The sequence below is a fragment of the Rousettus aegyptiacus genome, unplaced genomic scaffold (genome assembly GCF_014176215.1).
Source record: "Rousettus aegyptiacus isolate mRouAeg1 unplaced genomic scaffold, mRouAeg1.p scaffold_m13_p_10, whole genome shotgun sequence".
NCBI lineage: Eukaryota > Metazoa > Chordata > Mammalia > Chiroptera > Pteropodidae > Rousettus > Rousettus aegyptiacus.
In genome coordinates, this window is record NW_023416285.1 from 47,785,234 (window position 1) to 47,802,678 (window position 17,445).

At 39.1% G+C, this 17,445-nt stretch overlaps 1 protein-coding gene across 4 annotated transcripts in view; it reads right to left on the reverse strand.

Annotated features, from left to right (window-relative positions):
- FRAS1 (Fraser extracellular matrix complex subunit 1) overlaps positions 1-17,445 on the reverse strand; it is a 404,163-nt gene that overhangs the window by 198,936 nt on the left and 187,782 nt on the right. For 3 of the 4 annotated variants that reach the window (XM_016154420.2, XM_016154419.2, XM_036227812.1), the window contains exons 12-14: positions 16,331-16,478; positions 14,756-14,899; positions 13,303-13,437 (exon numbers count right to left, since the gene is read on the reverse strand). In XM_016154420.2, the coding sequence (XP_016009906.2) occupies positions 13,303-13,437; positions 14,756-14,899; positions 16,331-16,478 (427 nt within the window). The remainder of the gene's footprint in view (positions 1-13,302; positions 13,438-14,755; positions 14,900-16,330; positions 16,479-17,445) is intronic. The other variant, XM_036227811.1, reaches the window with a different exon arrangement.

Consider the following 17,445-nt stretch of genomic DNA (forward strand, 5'->3'; position numbering starts at 1 on the left):
AGTCCTCTTCTTGCTATTCTAAACTGCACAGGAAAGTTTCAGACAATTTTTCTCTCCAACAAATTTAGAGAAAATTGCAAATTGTGTTAAGTGCTAGGAAGGGCTCTTTGATAAAGACTAACAGAGATTGGAATGGAAGAGACCAACTTTAGGTAGATCTAAAGAATAAGAAGCAGCCAGCCATGGGGAGAGCAAAGAGCAGCAAAGTTCTTGAGAAGGAAACGAGCCTGGGTACTCAGGGAACCGAAGGATCCTCTCTGGCTATAGTATGGTGGGGGTTGGGGGATAGGTGGGGGCAGATGGGGCAGATAGGGCAGAGCGGCCTGATTCCTGACTGGAGGGGAGACAGGAGTCCAATCAAATTTGACCTTGGAGATGTGGAAAATAATTAGAATTTTATCCTAATTGCAATATGAACTCATGAACAGACTTAAGCAGGATTGCTACAACCCTGATTTAGATATATAAAAGTTCCCTCTGGCTGCCACGTAGAGAGGGTTTAAGAAGGTGCAGGCAAGAAAACCACTGCGGATTCTATGCTGTGGTCCAGGTAAGAGATGACAGCAGCAGGTGGGAAGCAGAGGTGGCGGAAAGTTATTTATTTTCTATGTCCCTCATGAGACCATTAACTTCATGAAGGCAAGGCCATTTCTATTCTGTCGAATATGTACTGAGCACACTGCTTCGTGCTCTACAGCCATCTCGTGAGTGACTTCGTTTATCTTTAACACCTCCTTCACTTTTTATATGTAGTACATAAGAACCTGCTCGTATTAGGGTAATCTACTAACACTGCATTATAACTAAAGATGTGGGTGCAAAGACTCCAGTCACAAATTTTATCCGTAACGAATGTGAAATCTGTCTGTCATTTATTTATTCAGCTACCCTTCGATTCCTAACTATAGTCATCATCTGACATGTCTAACACTGTTCACATCTCTGCCTCATTGATTCAGGAGCTGATAAAAAGTCATTACCTAAACAAATAAATAAACAAATCCGATTTCTTGTCTAAGAAGGTTCACCAGGCTGATCTGTCTATAAATGCTCAGAAGCACCTACTATACGCAAGGTGCTGTGCTAGCCTGTGAGACCTTCCTAGCTAGCCACAGGTCAGCCACGTTATCTGAATTTCACTAGAAGAAACATTTAAATTACCCCACACTTGAGTACGCTGCACTGGTGGCACTGTGCAAACTGCACTGTGGAGTATGTTGGGGGGGAGGGGGAGGATGAGATTTGAAGCTAAAAGGCTAATGGGCTGTATCATGAATGTCTGGCAGGCCTGGGTAAGGATCTTAGATTTGATCCCCTAAGAGTTTTAATCAAGGAAGTGGAACGATCAGTTTCGTTTTTTAGAGAGTTTATTCTGCAGTGGGGAAAGAAGAAGGTAATTAACTCAAAATATCTTTAAAGGATGAAATAAACTTTGTTCAGGGGTACAGCAGAGACAAGAAAGTATAGCACAGCTCCCTAGCTCTCTTTGGGGACTGCCTGTACCAGCTATTAAAATAGTACAAATATTTCCAAACTGGTTGTTAAATGGCTATTGTCCTGACCCAGGGAACTTGGCGGACACCATGCTCCAACAAATGAAAGATCTAGCATAGGAGGGGGGCCTTGGGTCCTCCTTCCTTCTGACCTACATGATCTGTGCCATACCGCTTTTAAATATTTTTAATATTACCCCTGGCATTGTCGATCAGAACAGGGGCCAAAACACAAGCAGGATAGAGACTAGAGACTTAGGGATGGCACTCAGACCCATTACAAACTGAGCCCTACTTAACTTTCTTTTTTGGGGGGAGGGACCTCGCTCAGAAAGACTTGGAACCCTCTACTTAACTTTTTAGGTCTGTCTTCTGCTGCCTCCCTCGCGCTCTCCAATTCATCAAGCTGGGTACCCTAAGCATGCCGTAAAGCTGTCTGTAGGCTCTGAATGCCCCAAATATGATTCACCCAGCCAGCAATGGTCCTGGTCCTTCCATAGCCCCTGGAATCCTATTTAAATTTCAGAAGCCTCCTAAGTTATCTCTACGAGTTCTGCAAAGCACTGGTGCTTTGGTGAACTTGTCCAAATAAAGCTGATCACTCCTTCCTCTATGTTCCTGCAGCACTCTATACATGCCTCTCTTATGATACTTATTCTATTGTAATAATTACTCAGCTACAAATCAATCCCTTCAATGGAGTGTAATATTCTCCAAAATAGGTGCCATGTTTTAGTTATCTTAAACTCTCAGAGTCCAGATCGATGTCTGATACACAATAATCATTAAATGTACGTTAAATAAATGCACAGTGGATTTTTTTTATTAGCTACAGGAAATTCATCTTATCTGTTACCTTCTACATGGAAAACATCTAACTATAAGGTCACAGTCTGAAGATATGATAACTTAAGATAGATAAATTTGAGGCTATAAAATTTACCTAATAAATGCTGGTGTCCACATCTGCTTATAATGATGAATGCTTATGCTACATCCATACAGAGTAACCAAATGTGATGCTTGCCTTCTCTTTTTTCCATATCTACAAAATCATGTCCCATGGCCAGGTAGGACAGCAGAAGAAATTTAATTTCAACACAGGACTATGCTGAACTGTCATTTCTTTTCTTCTTCTTCTTCTTCCTTTTCTTTCCCCTTCCCCTTCCCCTTCCTCCTCCTCCTCCTCCTCTTCCTCCTCCTCCTCCTCCTCCTCCTCCTCCTTCTCCTCTTCTTCTTCTTCTTCTTCCTCCTCCTCCTCCTCCTCCTCCTCCTCCTCCTCCTCCTCCTCCTCCTCCTCCTCCTCCTCCTCTCTTCTTCTTCTTCTTCTTCTTCTTCTTCTTCTTCTTCTTCTTCTTCAGCTATCATTTCTTATGATATACTCCCACTGTATTTTACAATTGATTTCTAATTTCTAACACTGAACATATGCTGCTGCAGATAATCTCTTCTTGCAGGCTTATTTTACATGTAGCTTTTATTACATTTGGGTTACTATGCAAAATAAAAGGTCACTCCCTGACTTTTCACCATAATTTCTCTTAGTGATACATTTTAGATCACCAAACGTTTAAATTGTACATTGTGAAAATTGTGACCGCAAATTTAAAAAGAGGGCAAATAAGGGAAAGGCAACTTCTTATCTCACATGCAGTCAATAATTTATTTGGGAAAGCTCCTGACTTTATTGAAGCATAACAAGACATGTGGTAGCTTGCTGAGCAATTTATTTCAAAATGAAAAGGAATGAATTACTTTTCTTTTGGCACCTATATATTGAAACCCTACTCTAATAATAAGAAACTTTTTGTATTGATAATTTTGAAAGGGAAGATTGCATTTTATAAAATTAACCTATGCTTCTTTAAGAATAAAATGTGGTCTTCCAGGAAAATGTTAAAATAAGCACTATGGGCCACTTCTGATTTTCCAGGATGCCTTTCCAGACCCAGGCAATGGAGACAGACACCCATGGGCTCAGTCCGCAGTTCAAACTGCCCCTTAGGAGAAGGGGTCTAGGTTCCCCACCTCTTCCATGATCTTTTGAAATAAGTTTCTCTGCCATTACCAGGCTATCAGCACACTTGATCGGCAGACCCTTTTAGTGTCATTAGTGAGAATGCAGTTCGGATTTCCAACTGCCAAGAAATTTTCACTTGCAACTATATAGAAATATCCCCAATTCCAGGCACAAGCAGGTATCCCATACACAAAGCAAATTCCTTCATTCTGTTCCTTATTCATTTTGTGGCAATTGCTAGATTTCATTCTTATCTCACAAATGACCAGGAAGTACTTGCCAAGTTTTAAAGTATTATCAGGATAGAGTGGGTAAATTTCCAGTAAGAAGCTCTTGTGGGATGGAAATTTTTTCTATCCTAAACTCAACTTCACTGTTCTTTGCTTTTCTAATCTATAAATTGGGAACAGTAATACAGTTCACATTTGAACAATCCACATATAACTTTTGACTCCCCTCAAAGTTAAGTCGTCCTTTAGTATTCACGGAGGGGGAGATTGGTTCCAAGACCCCTGCTGATACCCAAATCTGAGAGTGCTCAAGTTCTCTATATAAAATGTACAGAACAATACATACAGATGGCCCTTGGCATCCTTGGATTCCTAACCATGGATGAAAAACACTGTTCTCAATTAGCAGTTAGCTGAATCCACAGATGCAAAACCCGAGAATACGATTGGCCAACTGTCTATTAATTGGGGAAAAAATCTGCATATAAATGGATCCCCACAGTTCAAAACTATGTTGTCCAAGGGTCATCTGTATTTGCACTGTTTTATCTAACTCATGGGGATATGGCGAGATAACATGTTTGAGAAAGCAGAAAATATTATAGTGATCATAGGAGTGGTGGATCCCAGGAGAGCTAGTAAATCTTGTTTCAACTGGTGTCAAAAGCAAAGTAATTGTAAAGGGGGCAAATCGAAGTACATCATTGACAGAAAAGACTATTAGAAAGATGGTTTGACTTAGAAAGGGGGTGAAGGGAAGTAATAGAGCCCTCAAGGATTATTCCTGCCATTAAAAAAAGGGGCTCCAGTCTTTCCTAGGGACCTCACTCTCTAAAGCTCTTTCCTTGCAATCTTTACAAAGCAACAAAACCCCTTTGGAAAGTAATTGAAAACATCTTGGTGAAGCCCAGATGTTGAGCAGACTACTCTTCCCTTCCCTCCACGATGGCCCCACAGGAGGCCAAGGCTACTTGCCTAAGAAGTGAAAAATTCCAGAAATATTTAAAAGGAGAAACTCATCTGATTAATCAACACTTTGATCCTTTTATTCCAATCTTCTTCTGTCCCCTGCTAAGCTGGGTCTCTGCCTTCCACCTGCTTCCCTGTGCCAACTGATGCCTTTACATCCTGAGATAGGGATGTCTGGTCTCCACGTGTTCTGAAACCCATATGGATTTAAGAAAGTTCATAAAAAAAAAATTATATATATATATATATATATATATCACGAATAGCCCAAGAAAAGCAAATTAAACAGGAGAGCAGCAACTAGATGCAGAGGATTAGACGTACACATAGCAACATGTCTGTATTTAGAAATAGTGCTTAGAGAAAAAAAGTAAAAGAATGGTTCATTGATTGTAATGAATGTACCACTCCAGTGGGGATTATTGATAATGGGCTATGCGTGCATCAGGGGCAGGGGGAATATGGGAAATCTCTGTAGTTTCCTTTAAATTTTTGTGTGTCCCTAAAACTGCTCAAAAACATAAATAATGTCTTTAAAATTAAAAAAGAAAAAGAAAGAAATATCCATCTAGTAACACTTATGAATATTTAAAATACATGTATACAAAGCAGTAAGAGCACATACAAATAAAAATACACATTAAATTAAATTAGCAAAGTTACTTAAGTGGGGATCTGGATAGAAGGGTAGTGGGAATAGGTAGACAGGCAGACAGATAGATAGATAAGCAAGAGAATAGCCTGACCTAGGCCAATAATGAAAATGGGCTATGAACTGATATGTATTAGTAATGCAACTCTCTTCATATAAATCTCAAAATTAAATTAAGAAAAAATTAACCAGGATTCCATTTTACATTAATCAAACTGACAAACAAGAGGAATCGTAATACCTAATGTTGACAAGGGTGGTGGAAGTAGGCATTCTCATACATTTCTAGTAGAAGTGCAAATTACAGCTTTTTAAAAAGAGAGTGATAGATTAGTATGTGTCGAAAACTTTAAAAATGTACATATATATACTTGAACCCATAAATCACATGTCTAAGAATTTACCCTAATCAAATATTTCTATTACCACAATTTCTATTGAAATGTTTATATCATGGTTATTTATGATAATGAGAAAATTAGGAAGAAACATCAAGTAATAGAGGATTCATTCAAGCATAGTCACAAATGGGAAATTATACAGCAAAAAAGATGTTGTGGAAGGACAATAAACAACATGGGGAAGGTAGGCAATAAAACTATACATAGAGAGTGTGATTTTACTTTTGAAAAAATAAATGCATGTATGTATATCTGTGTACACCACACACACACACACACACACACACACACACACACACACATGCATGCACGCACACCCCTCAATTCAAAAATTAAGAAGATGTCACTGGAAAGAATACTGACAGTGGTGATTTGGGAGAGCTCGAGTCAGAAATTTTCATGTACTTTATATTGTGCCTTGAATTTCACTACCTTTATGAAATTATTTTTTGGAATAAACATGAATTTATTTGGTATTTAGGTGGAAAAAATTACTAAAGGAGAGAGGGAAAAAAAAAAGCCTATAGTCTTTCTCCCTAAGGCACATGCTGGGTAAATAGCTAATCAATTAACTACATTTGTGATACAGCCAAATGATTTATTCATCTTGGGTAACATATTTGAATTTTTATCAGAGATTTCTGTAGACACAGAGCTTGAACTGAAGACAAGGCCTCCCAGGTGACAGGAGGCTTGGCAGGTCCACAGGGAGAGAGATTTACAAGCCACTAGTCTTTCACTGGTATGCAAGTCAGAGGGAAAGGCAGACATGCCAGCTCACAGGAAGCATGCTTATCCTTTCAATCTCTTAGCCCTCTACTTGTATTCCTAATCTACAACAGGATTTTCAATGCAGTGACCCTAGACCTAGCTTGATGAGCCAAATGGAATCCTCAGATTCCACTCATCTACTGTGACCACTGGAAATCCCCAGCTGCCAGGACTCCCTGGGTTTCTCTTCAGCTCCTGTTAATTAAATGGCTCTTGATTTCTCCAGTAATACCTTGGGTAATACATATTTGTCTACAGAAACTGACGAACCAAAGGAGCAACCAACAACCAAAACCAAGTTTTCGACGGAGTGAGTTCTCAGACTTTCTGGCTGCTCTAGCATACCTGCTCAGATCTGGGCAGCGATAACGTGGAAGTGCTGTGGGCAGCTTGAAAAGGGAGGGGAAGGTGAAACAGCAAGAACCTTAGGGTGGGGAATGGGAAAGAGAGAGAAAGAATGTGTGCCATACGGTCTAGCTAAAATAACTGAGAACCCTAGGAACTGGGCAAAAAGCCAGAAGACTTGTCACTACTTTGTAATCCACAGCCGAAATATTTGGGGGTTCAGATTTGTCAAGAAGAATAGGATCTGTCTGGAAGATAAACTCCCTTGCATTTGTGGCGGGCTTTCTCTCCTGGTATGTGAACCTTTTGTTCTGTCGTTTTTCTTTTGGCATACACAGCCGGGGTCTATAAGCAGCACAGACAAATTCCAAACATAGTCAGTCTCTTGCTATAGGAAAGATCTCAGGCAAAACACCACCAGTTGCTTTTTCCTTCTTCTCTCTATGTATCCTTTACTGAATGCCCCAGAAAAGAGGGGACTTAAAATGCCACTGTCACCTGCTTCTCTGGGTCCAATTTACTCTCAAGAAATTGCACATTTTAGGAAGGAAATCCTGTCGTCCACCCTTCTGAACAGCTTAAAATAGTCCATGGACACTCCCAAAGTTCCAACGACAGTTTTTTTTTTAGAGTCATTGTTCCAGCACTGATGAGGCACCCAACTATCTTAAGGAGAAACTGAAGGAAGAAAAAGAGGAATGGGAAAAATAGAGATTCTGTGATGTCCCTGAGGCTACACCTCATCAGGAGGTGCTGACAGGGAGTAAATAACAGAAGCTAAATGGAAGACAGGGCACCCACATGCCAGAGTCAGCGTGCCTGTACATCCCATCCCTTCTCCTCCATGCAGGGCTGAACACACTCTCTTCAGTCAAAAATTATTCCAGAGGCCTTATATAAGCTGAAAATTCAGAACTATAAGACCTGTCCCCGCCTCAATAATCCATCACTTCCCATAATAGACCTTCTAAAATTGTCTTTCTAGGACTGATAGTAATCAATTCATAGAACTATCCGAAATTATTTATTTACTTATTTATTGACACTCTCTTCCCTCTGAGAAAATAAGTTCCTTAACTATAGGGCAGTTGTCTATTGGTTCACTGCTTTATCTCCAGTGCCAGATACATGGAAGAGGCTCGACAAATATTCACTGCATGAACAGAATGGAGGAGACAGGAATATCACTTGATGCAATAAGTCCCCTTTACAAGGTATTTACCAATAAGTGAGACCATAATTACCCTCGAATGCCAGAGAAGGTTTGGACAATGCATAAGCCTTGAAAAGCAGAACAAAAAATGAGTGAAGACCAAGCAGTAGGATGTGCTGGGCCCCCAAAGTGAATATAGGGTCTGACAATAAAATTGGACTGACCTTCAAATTCTGGGAGATGGGGGATGGGCCATGGAGAGTACAAGCTTGAAAGTGACTATCCCTACAGAACAAAGAGGTTCTCCTGCCTTCTTGAAGATTACAGAAAAACAGTGTCATAAATGCCTTTGCCAAAAGGTCCACCCCTGGCACGGCTAGGCTGGGCTAAGCCACATGCTGGAACATAACACTAAGACCCATTAAGTCTTCACTGCTTTGGACCTGGCTCCAAGGGGTTAGTGCTTCATTTACACAAATGATTGGGATGCTCTAGTCAAACATAGTTCTAACAAAAAATTAGCTTTAGAAGTTCCTGTGTTCAAGCCATAGCCTTTAAATCTCAGCTAGGTCAGCATCGTGTATGTAAATTTTATAGGTTTTCTCACAAGTTTTCCCTCTAAATATACCATAATATTGGCTAAGGAACAAGTAATTACAGATTCACATAATTTAATCTGAGCCTTTAAAGAAAGTAAAAGAATTTTAACTTATTGTGTTGAATAGAGTGAACTGTTCTCTTTATTACGTTTACTCCTCCATAATATATAAAACTAGACTTTATTTAAATCAGAAAGTAATGGCATGACTCTTTGCTTCTTAATAACAACTATTTGGTTTTCATCCTCATAAATTGAAGAATAAAAGAACAAATTCAATAATGGCAATAGCTGTCTTTTTCATCCAATACACACTATGTGCCAGGCATAATATATTCACATCTTCTAACATCTTTTCTGACCTTCGTAATGATGGTTTGAAGCCGATAATATTATGCCCATTTTATAGTTGAGGAATTTGAGGCTAAAAGAGATTAAATGACTTCCCCCAAGCACTGTAGAAATAAGTGGTAGAGTTCCATTATTTTATTCTTTAAGTTTCGAAATCTAAACTGCACAGGTCTTTTGTGTCTGTGATTCTACCTGTGTTTTACCTGTTTATGTGTCTCTGTAAGCAGTAACTAACCTTGCCTTAACTACAAGCTGACTATAGGCAAAGACGGAGTCTTATTTATCTTCATATCCTCAGTACCTGCAGCAGTGCTCAAAAGAGAATGAGCAAGAGGAGTAAAAGACAGAGAACAGGGAAGGAAGAACAGTAGAAAGCAGAAATCCAAGTCTCTTAACATATATGCAGAGCTTACCAGGGACCAGGCACCATTCTAAAGGACACGTGTGAATTTATTCATCTAATCCTCACAACAATGCTATGTTGCAGATGTTATTATGTCTGCTTTACCCACATGGCAATTAAAGCATGGAGTTAAAGAATTATGCTGTTTGTAGTAACAGAGCCAAGAACAGAATCCAGATGGTTTGGTTCCCAAGTTTATGGTCCTAGGCACTGTGTTGCACTCCCTCCTAACACTGAGTTCACAGAATGAAGGCAGCACCTGGCATGTGGTTCACACAGCTCCATCCATAGGCCTTTGTGAACAATTTTAAGGAGACAAAACAAATATTGATACATATATAAAAACGGCCTAAATTCTACCCTTTCTCTACTTAAAGTCTACAGTCTTTGAGCTACTCATTTTAAACTTATCTTGCATGGTATCTGTTCTTTGGGGTGTTTTAATTTTTCTTCTTCTGGACTCTTATTTCTAGGATTTGTGTGCACAGTTCAATGGTCCAAACAGAGTGGAACAGTAGTTGATTGAAAAGAGGAACATAGTAAGCAAGAAAGAATGTCCTCAGGACATGGTGAGCTCAGTCTGGATCCAGATTTAAAGTTATATAAAGGCTTCTAAGAAGAGGCAAGGGAACTACCACTCTGATAGAGAGAATACAATATATCTAGGACAAGTGGTAACCAAGAGCCATTCAGGAAGGGTGCAAGCTTATGTGGTGTTGTAGGGGGAAGGACAAGGAGCATCCATACAGGGGTCAAGCCTGACCATCAGGCTGGAGGTAGTTAAGAGATGTGCTATTAATTCCTGGAAATGAGTCACAACAGGACATAGTGTCAGGAACCAAAGTAGAAGCCTACTCCTAGGACCTGATGTCCACAGGGTCAAGGAGAGTGAGATAGGGTGGGCAGGGATGTTGGACCAGATCCCAGCTGGTGGCAAAGGAGGCTAAAGGTTAGGATACAGGCCTGCATGTCAGGCCTCAAAGACGAGTTTGGGGGCACTACAAGGGTAATCACAATTTGGCCCCACTTGCTGTGGGGAAGAGGCAACTTACACATTGCCTGTCTCCAACTGAGGTTGGTATAAAAACTGGGGTACAGAGCCTTAAGGTAAAGGGGTCAAAGCATCAAACTCCTAGGTTGGGGAAGGTAGGAAAAATGAAACAGGAACTGGTGTGAGGTGCATAGTATAGTTGACATGTACATTATTCAATTTAGTCAAGCACAAGAATGTAACAATAATATTAATACATGCATACAAATATGTCCCCATCTGTATGCATATGTGTGTATATGTGTGTATGCCACAAACTCAAAAGAAAGTCAAAACAGTAAGGCCCCTCAAGGATGTGATTCTCTGGTAGGACTCGTGCCTCTGTCACTCCTCTCTGGCTTACCTGCTCAAACTCTTTGGTCGAAGAGCCATGTTGATGTGACTCTTGACTTTGCACTACATTTTCACTCTGCCTATGTTCAACAGAATGAGCATGAATATTAATCAGGTAATTTCTGATAATTAGGTTCTTCAGCATCATGTTCACTTTCTGTTGGTTTTAATGGGTCAATAAAGTGGCGAATCATGCCAGTCATAACATAAATGTCCCTGCCAAGAGGAAGCCATCCAGAAAAAACCTGTTGTTACCATAGAACAGCTAAACTTCTTTTTCAAAGTTTAGCACATCGTGGAAGAGCACTGGTTGACTGACTGACTTCCAAGGTCAATAATGAAAATGATAACTAGCAGGAATACTTCCAAAAAAAGGCCAATAATCAGTAAGTTTATTTGGAAAGATTATATGGGTAGTCTCAACATGGAGATAGTATATGGAAATTGCTCACAAGTTTAGTTTTAATTTTTAAGATCATCTCTCTTCTTTTCTCTCTGTCTCCTCTTGCTTTTTTTTTTTTCTCATTTTATGCATAAAAATGCAACCAGGCTGAACTAAAGCAAATTGGTTTAATTCCCTGGAGGGAGCATGAAGAAATTTTCCCAGCAACTCTCTACTAGAGGCATTTGTGTATGGGTATGTGGATGGAATGTGGAAGCAGTCAGCTACCTAAACCAGTAATCAAATGAAACATTTCCTATTCCAAAGTGCCCTAAAACAGCATTAACATCAGCAATTAAAACACCGGGCATGGGAGAAAGAAAAATGCCTCCACCAAAGAAACAGAAAACAAAGAAAAAAGTAAATATGTATGTGTGATGTGTGGCAGGGGGTGGAGTTGGTATGGAGGGAGGAATAAAATCTAAGGAAAATTAATTCCCTTTTAAAGGCAAATCTGTCACAGGAGTGCTAGCAGGAGGTCTCTTTGATGGGATAGAAGAAAGGTATAAAGAATACATTCAATAATTTCATCAAATTGAAATTTCAGCAGTTTACCTTAATTGTCCAAGCATTAGACTCTTATAAAGCTGTCTGTAAGTGCCCACTTAGAGCCTGTTCTAAAATAACAGGTAAATAGAATATGATAAGTCATAAACATTAAGCCTTCTTTTCTCTTTTATGGCTAAAACTTCTGTTGAAACTCTGGTCCTTCAAGGATCACCAAGGGATAGTACATTCCTTCATTCATCAAACGCTTGTTCAACAAATGCTGAGCACTTTGTGCAGCCCTTGATGTTGGGGATATAGAGATAAATAAGATATTCCTACAGTCCTCAAAGAGCCCTCAAGCAGATGCTGGAGTTAGTATGCCTCCCATATTCCACAATGTGAAGGGCCACAGGACAGGTGGCACTATCCTTACACCTGCAGGGCACAGACAGCCCTAGTGTTTCCTTTTAAGAGGTTTCCGTAATCCCATAGGCCATGCTTCTGGCCACGACTGGGAATGAAGGGGCCAGCAGCCTCCTCCACATAGGACCTTCACACGCCTTAGAGCTCATTCAGCCTGCACATCTGTAGAACACCATATACTTATTCTCTTTTAATATTTTCCTCTCAAAAGATTGTCCTAAAAATCTAACCAAGGGCATGAAAGAGAGGAGCATAGTAGCTGACCCTCGGCGTGGCCCACCTTCTGATGCACCTCATGGATATGCCCTTCTCCTGCTCAGCTGCAGAGTGTAGCTACCACAATTCGCTGAGTGACATCCTAGCCCCTCCCTCTGGTCTGTCTGCCTTTTTAGATTTACCTGCCACTGCACACCTGCCTTAGCTTCTGGGCACATCTGATGCTCTGTCTTCTCTGGAAGACAAGCTCAGGACCCTGCCCCTTATCTTGGTAATAACCTCCTTCTCTCATCTCTGTATCTTAAAAATTCTTATACATTTACTTTTTTACTTAGACCCATGATTATAATCACTGTTGAAAAAATAGTCAAATACAAACAACAAATTAAGTTATATTAAGACCACTGTTACCTCTAGATACTGTTCTGATTTTGAGAATTTCAACTAGATCTTAATTAAAAATAAAAGGACGTATATAAAGCTACAAAAATATATAGATAGTAAAGTAAGAATAAATTTAAATGCCTACTATTTTTTTGTCTAAGTTTGTTACTAGGATGTCACTTTCTTCTTTCTGTTTCTCTCTCTATAGGTGGAAATAAAGTTTAAAAAAATATGTAGATGTATTTTCCCTTTCATTTTCATTTAAGTCCTACTATGAAGGAATCTAACTTATAGCATAATGACAATCCTGAATCAAAAGTATGGGGTTGATTAAATACTGTGTTGGTGCCCCTAGATGTGTGCAGAAGGACTTCTAGAAATCACATCACACATGCGCATCACTAAAGCACTAGGTTCTAAACACAACATGTGTCATCTCTCTCACCCACTGTTCTCATCTCATCGGGTGTCTCATTTAGAATTTCTTCTCTTGAAAAGAAGAAAAGGACACATCCAGGTGGCTCTGGATGGCTTGAGGGTAGGGAGTGGCTTTTTCCAGTGGCCCAGCTGGTAATTACCTGCACAGGAGTGGCGATCTTGGTAGAAGCCGTCCCCACAGATGGATACACACTGTCCATGTTGCATCAGCAAAGGAGGCTGGCAGGAAGAGCACTCCAGCCCACTAGTGCACGTGGAGCACTGAGGCTGGCAGGCTGGCTCCGTACAAGGTTATGAGAAAGGAAAAGGGAAGCTCTGATTAGCTCAAAGACAGGACCCCAGTGCTGCATCCTACACAGCCCAATTCTCAAGCCCTGGGATCACAGAGAACAAGAAAGGCAGGGAAATAACTTAGCCTTCATTTATTTATATAGCACATATTTCATGCCAGGCACTACACAAAGTGCTTTAAATATATGAATGCATTTAATCTTCATGACAAACGTATCAGGTAGATATTATTAATTCCCATTTTACAGATGAAGAACAAGCTCAAAGAGATTAGAAAACTTGCCCATGGTCACATGAAGCTGGCATTTCAAGTCAGGCAGTTTGGCTCAGGGATCTGTGTTCTTTTCTTCTTGTCCAGTAGTCCCCAATATCTTTTTAACTTAACTATTTTACAAGACTATTCCTGCCTTTTTTCCTCTACAATTTATGGCAGAGATGTAAATATCTTTCAAAAATGCTGATGATTATGAATCAGGAAAGTAAGAATAAGTGAATAACTACAAAAATAATAAAAGTAGTTAACTATATCCTATACACTATTCGAGGCAGTTTACATGTATTGATGCACTTAATCTTCTCAAGAACCCTTTGAGGAAGGTCACAGTATTATCCCACTTTACAGATAAGAATAATGAGAGGTTGAATACTTATATAGAAAGGTTAAATACTTACAGCCAGGGTATGAACCTCCATACTTTAAAATGACAATTAACTCTTTGAGTCAGATATAGGGAAAAAGTAAGAATTTGGCCTCAACCAAGGCAAGTTATTCCAGGTAAGTTCTCCTTCTTAGATGTATAAGATTCTAAGATGCACATGAATCCATTCTGGATTCTTTGGTAACCCAAAAGAGATAAGCTCTATTATCAATTATCTGTGTGATATTGAGCAAACCAGCCAATTCTCTGTCCCACAGATTCTCCATTTGCAAAATAAGAAAGTTCTAGTAAGAGAACTCGAAGATCCACATCAATTATAAAGTTCTATCTTAGATTAACTCAGTGTTTTAATAAATGACACCAAGCACCCTGGTGATATTACTATCCTTGAAGGTCTTTAAAAATAAAAAATAAAGAATATCTAACAAGCATCTGCCCTCCCCATCATCTATCTCCCAGTAAGCATCGAGATTCCTGTAAAATGTTAGAAAAAAGAGACCTGCAGGTAGCGGCCAAATAACTTGTGAATGATATTACCTTCTACTAGTGGTTTTTGGAAGTCGTGCATTTCCTGCGTTCATGACGCCCTCCTTAACACCAGTCAGCCTCAGCCCACCTCTGGACTGTATGTCTGGAGCCATACCTAAACAGAGAGCCCCGGCTTGGTAAAATCCTGGACCACAGCTGTGCACACACTGTCCATTCCTCAGCAACTTTGTGGGGTCCTGGCAGAGGTCACAGTTGTCTGGAGATTGAGAGCAGGTTAAGCAGTCTGGATGGCAATGAACTACAATCAAAGACAAAGAAGAGAAAAACACAGTTAAGATCATATGACTTCTCTTAATCCTCCCAACAAAAGAATCTACAGGGTATATGAACCAGTATAGAACATGAAGAATGGAAAACTCTGGCACTTTGGCATGAAAAAGGCCCCTAAATAGAAAAAAAAAAAAATTATTTCAATGCAAGATTTCCAAGAATCTCTCCTTATCTGAAATACTATCACCATCTCCCAGAGCCCCAAATTAAAGATGCTAAAAAAACATTATCAAACCAGCCCTATTAATGCTTCTATCTGTTGGAACGCCTCTCGAAAAAGGAATGAACAGCTCCACAATATATGATATAAGCAGATTTAAAAATTTATGATTTTTCAGATGTTCTTCAGCTTTGATGTACATAAAAAGTTAAGTCATAAAACCTACAATTTTTAAAAATCATTACTTTAAAAAAAATACAGCTAGCTTTCTTCTTTTTCTCTGAAATTTCAAATCTCATTCCTAATAATTGGGATTATCACCGAATTTAGTGGTAATTGTTAGCAAAGAACTTCAGGTTTTTAAGTTGTCAAGAATCTGATTTTCAAAGTATGGTGCATTATAATATGCTAAATATTTGTGTTGGAAAAGCCCAGAGAACCACTTTGGTGAAGGTAACATAATAAAGCCATAAAGATGCTTAGCTTTTCCCATGGTAAACTCTCCACAGAACCACTGTGATTAGCCAAAATAAGTTGAGTGCAACAAGAGCAACTGCCAATATGAAAAATTGCAACCTACAGATGAAAAGAATTTATTATGAAATATGAATGGAAGAAAATGCCACTTCTCTGAGAGACTAAGCTTATAGGCAAATTACTGCTCAGCCAGAGTAAATGTAGTGCTTGCCAACAATTATTAACTGGAATTAATTCAACCCCAGGTGATTTGAAAGCAGAGTTGCAGATAAAATTTTCTTTTGGAAGAAATTAATGAGTCTTTAAACTTCAAAAAGCCATTTGAGAACTACAAAAGGAACCATCTGTTAAACAGTTCACCTTAAAGAAAAGGACATTCATAACAAACTTTCAGCCACTGCTAATATCCTCAAAAATGAAACAGTCTAACATATATTTGCCTTTACAAGTTTCAAATATTATGTTATTTGATTTTCACAATAACTTCGTAAGGTAGATAAGGCACATTTTATCTACAAGAAAATTAAGATTTAGAGAGGGTCAATAACTTGCCCAAGGTCACGTTTTCATAATCAGTTGTTTGGCAAATACATGGACAAAGATTAATTAACATCATTTGTTAGAAAAATTACAAAGGAAGAAACAAACACAGCAAAAGATCCAGTGGCTGACCAAAATATAAAAGCAAGGGGGGTAAAAAAGAGGTCCTTCTGAATTTTTTGACAGTAAAATAACTCAGAAATAAATCAAACATGGACCCACCTGATGTGCATTCTGGACAGCACTGGCCCTTCACCACCCGGGCTAGTGTGGCCACTGGACACAGTGGACAAGAAGGCTCGTAGCAAGTTACCTGAGCCCCCCGGCACTCACACACCTTGCAAGGGCCATCCTCCCACTTCTCCCCCTCCTACATGAAATGGCAAAAAAATGACATCGTTATCAGAGTGCGGAGATTCAGAAGACAGTTTGCTGATTGAGAATTAATAGTAATCATCATAAGGGACAAAGTGAAGGCTCCTAATTATTACCATGTCAAACCTAACTCTGAACTAAGACAACAGTAGAAGAGTTCTAAAAGATAGTATTTCTCCTTCTTTGTTGTTAATTGGTTTATTTTAATGTAAAACCCAGGTAGAAAGATAAACTGTGTAGCACAGAACACTTGTTTCTCAACCTATCTCACCAAAAAAACACCAGAGAAGATTACTATGTACCAAGTGATTACCAGTTACATTAAATACGATCTGTGGAATAACAATGGCAACCGGTTAAAACCCTGTATTTCCTCATGGTTACTACGGCGAGAGAACAGTGGAGTCACTGTATTCTTAAAGTGAAAGTTTTTGAAGGTGCATTTTCAGTGCGCTGTAAATGTGCATGGGATGTCTCACAATAAAATATTCTTTTCAGCCAAGCGAATTATGGTGATAAGCATTAGTATTTTGACAGAGGATCCAAAGTTAATTATAAAGGCATTTTGTTTTGTCTTGTCTTGTTCTGTTTTGCTTGCTATCCCACTCACCCTGGATACCTGAAAGGGACAAATGCTCCTACTAGAAAGTTTTGGGGTGATCAAGAAGGTAAAACAGGAAAGAAGAGCAGATTTTAAAATAAAGATTTGATAAAAGGTTTATTAAGCCAACTTAACAATGTTTAATACCAATGTTTAATGATATCAATGTTTAATGATATTAAACATTCCAAACAATTAATGTGACAATATTTAGCAACACTATTAGGAAAATGAGGAATATTATCTTGAGAAAACAGTTTCAAGACAAACTAGATTCTTGGCCCCCTTATTCTATAACGTCCCACACTATAAGGTTGCTTGGTTTAAAAAAATATATGCTTGCACTTTGCCTTAAAAACAA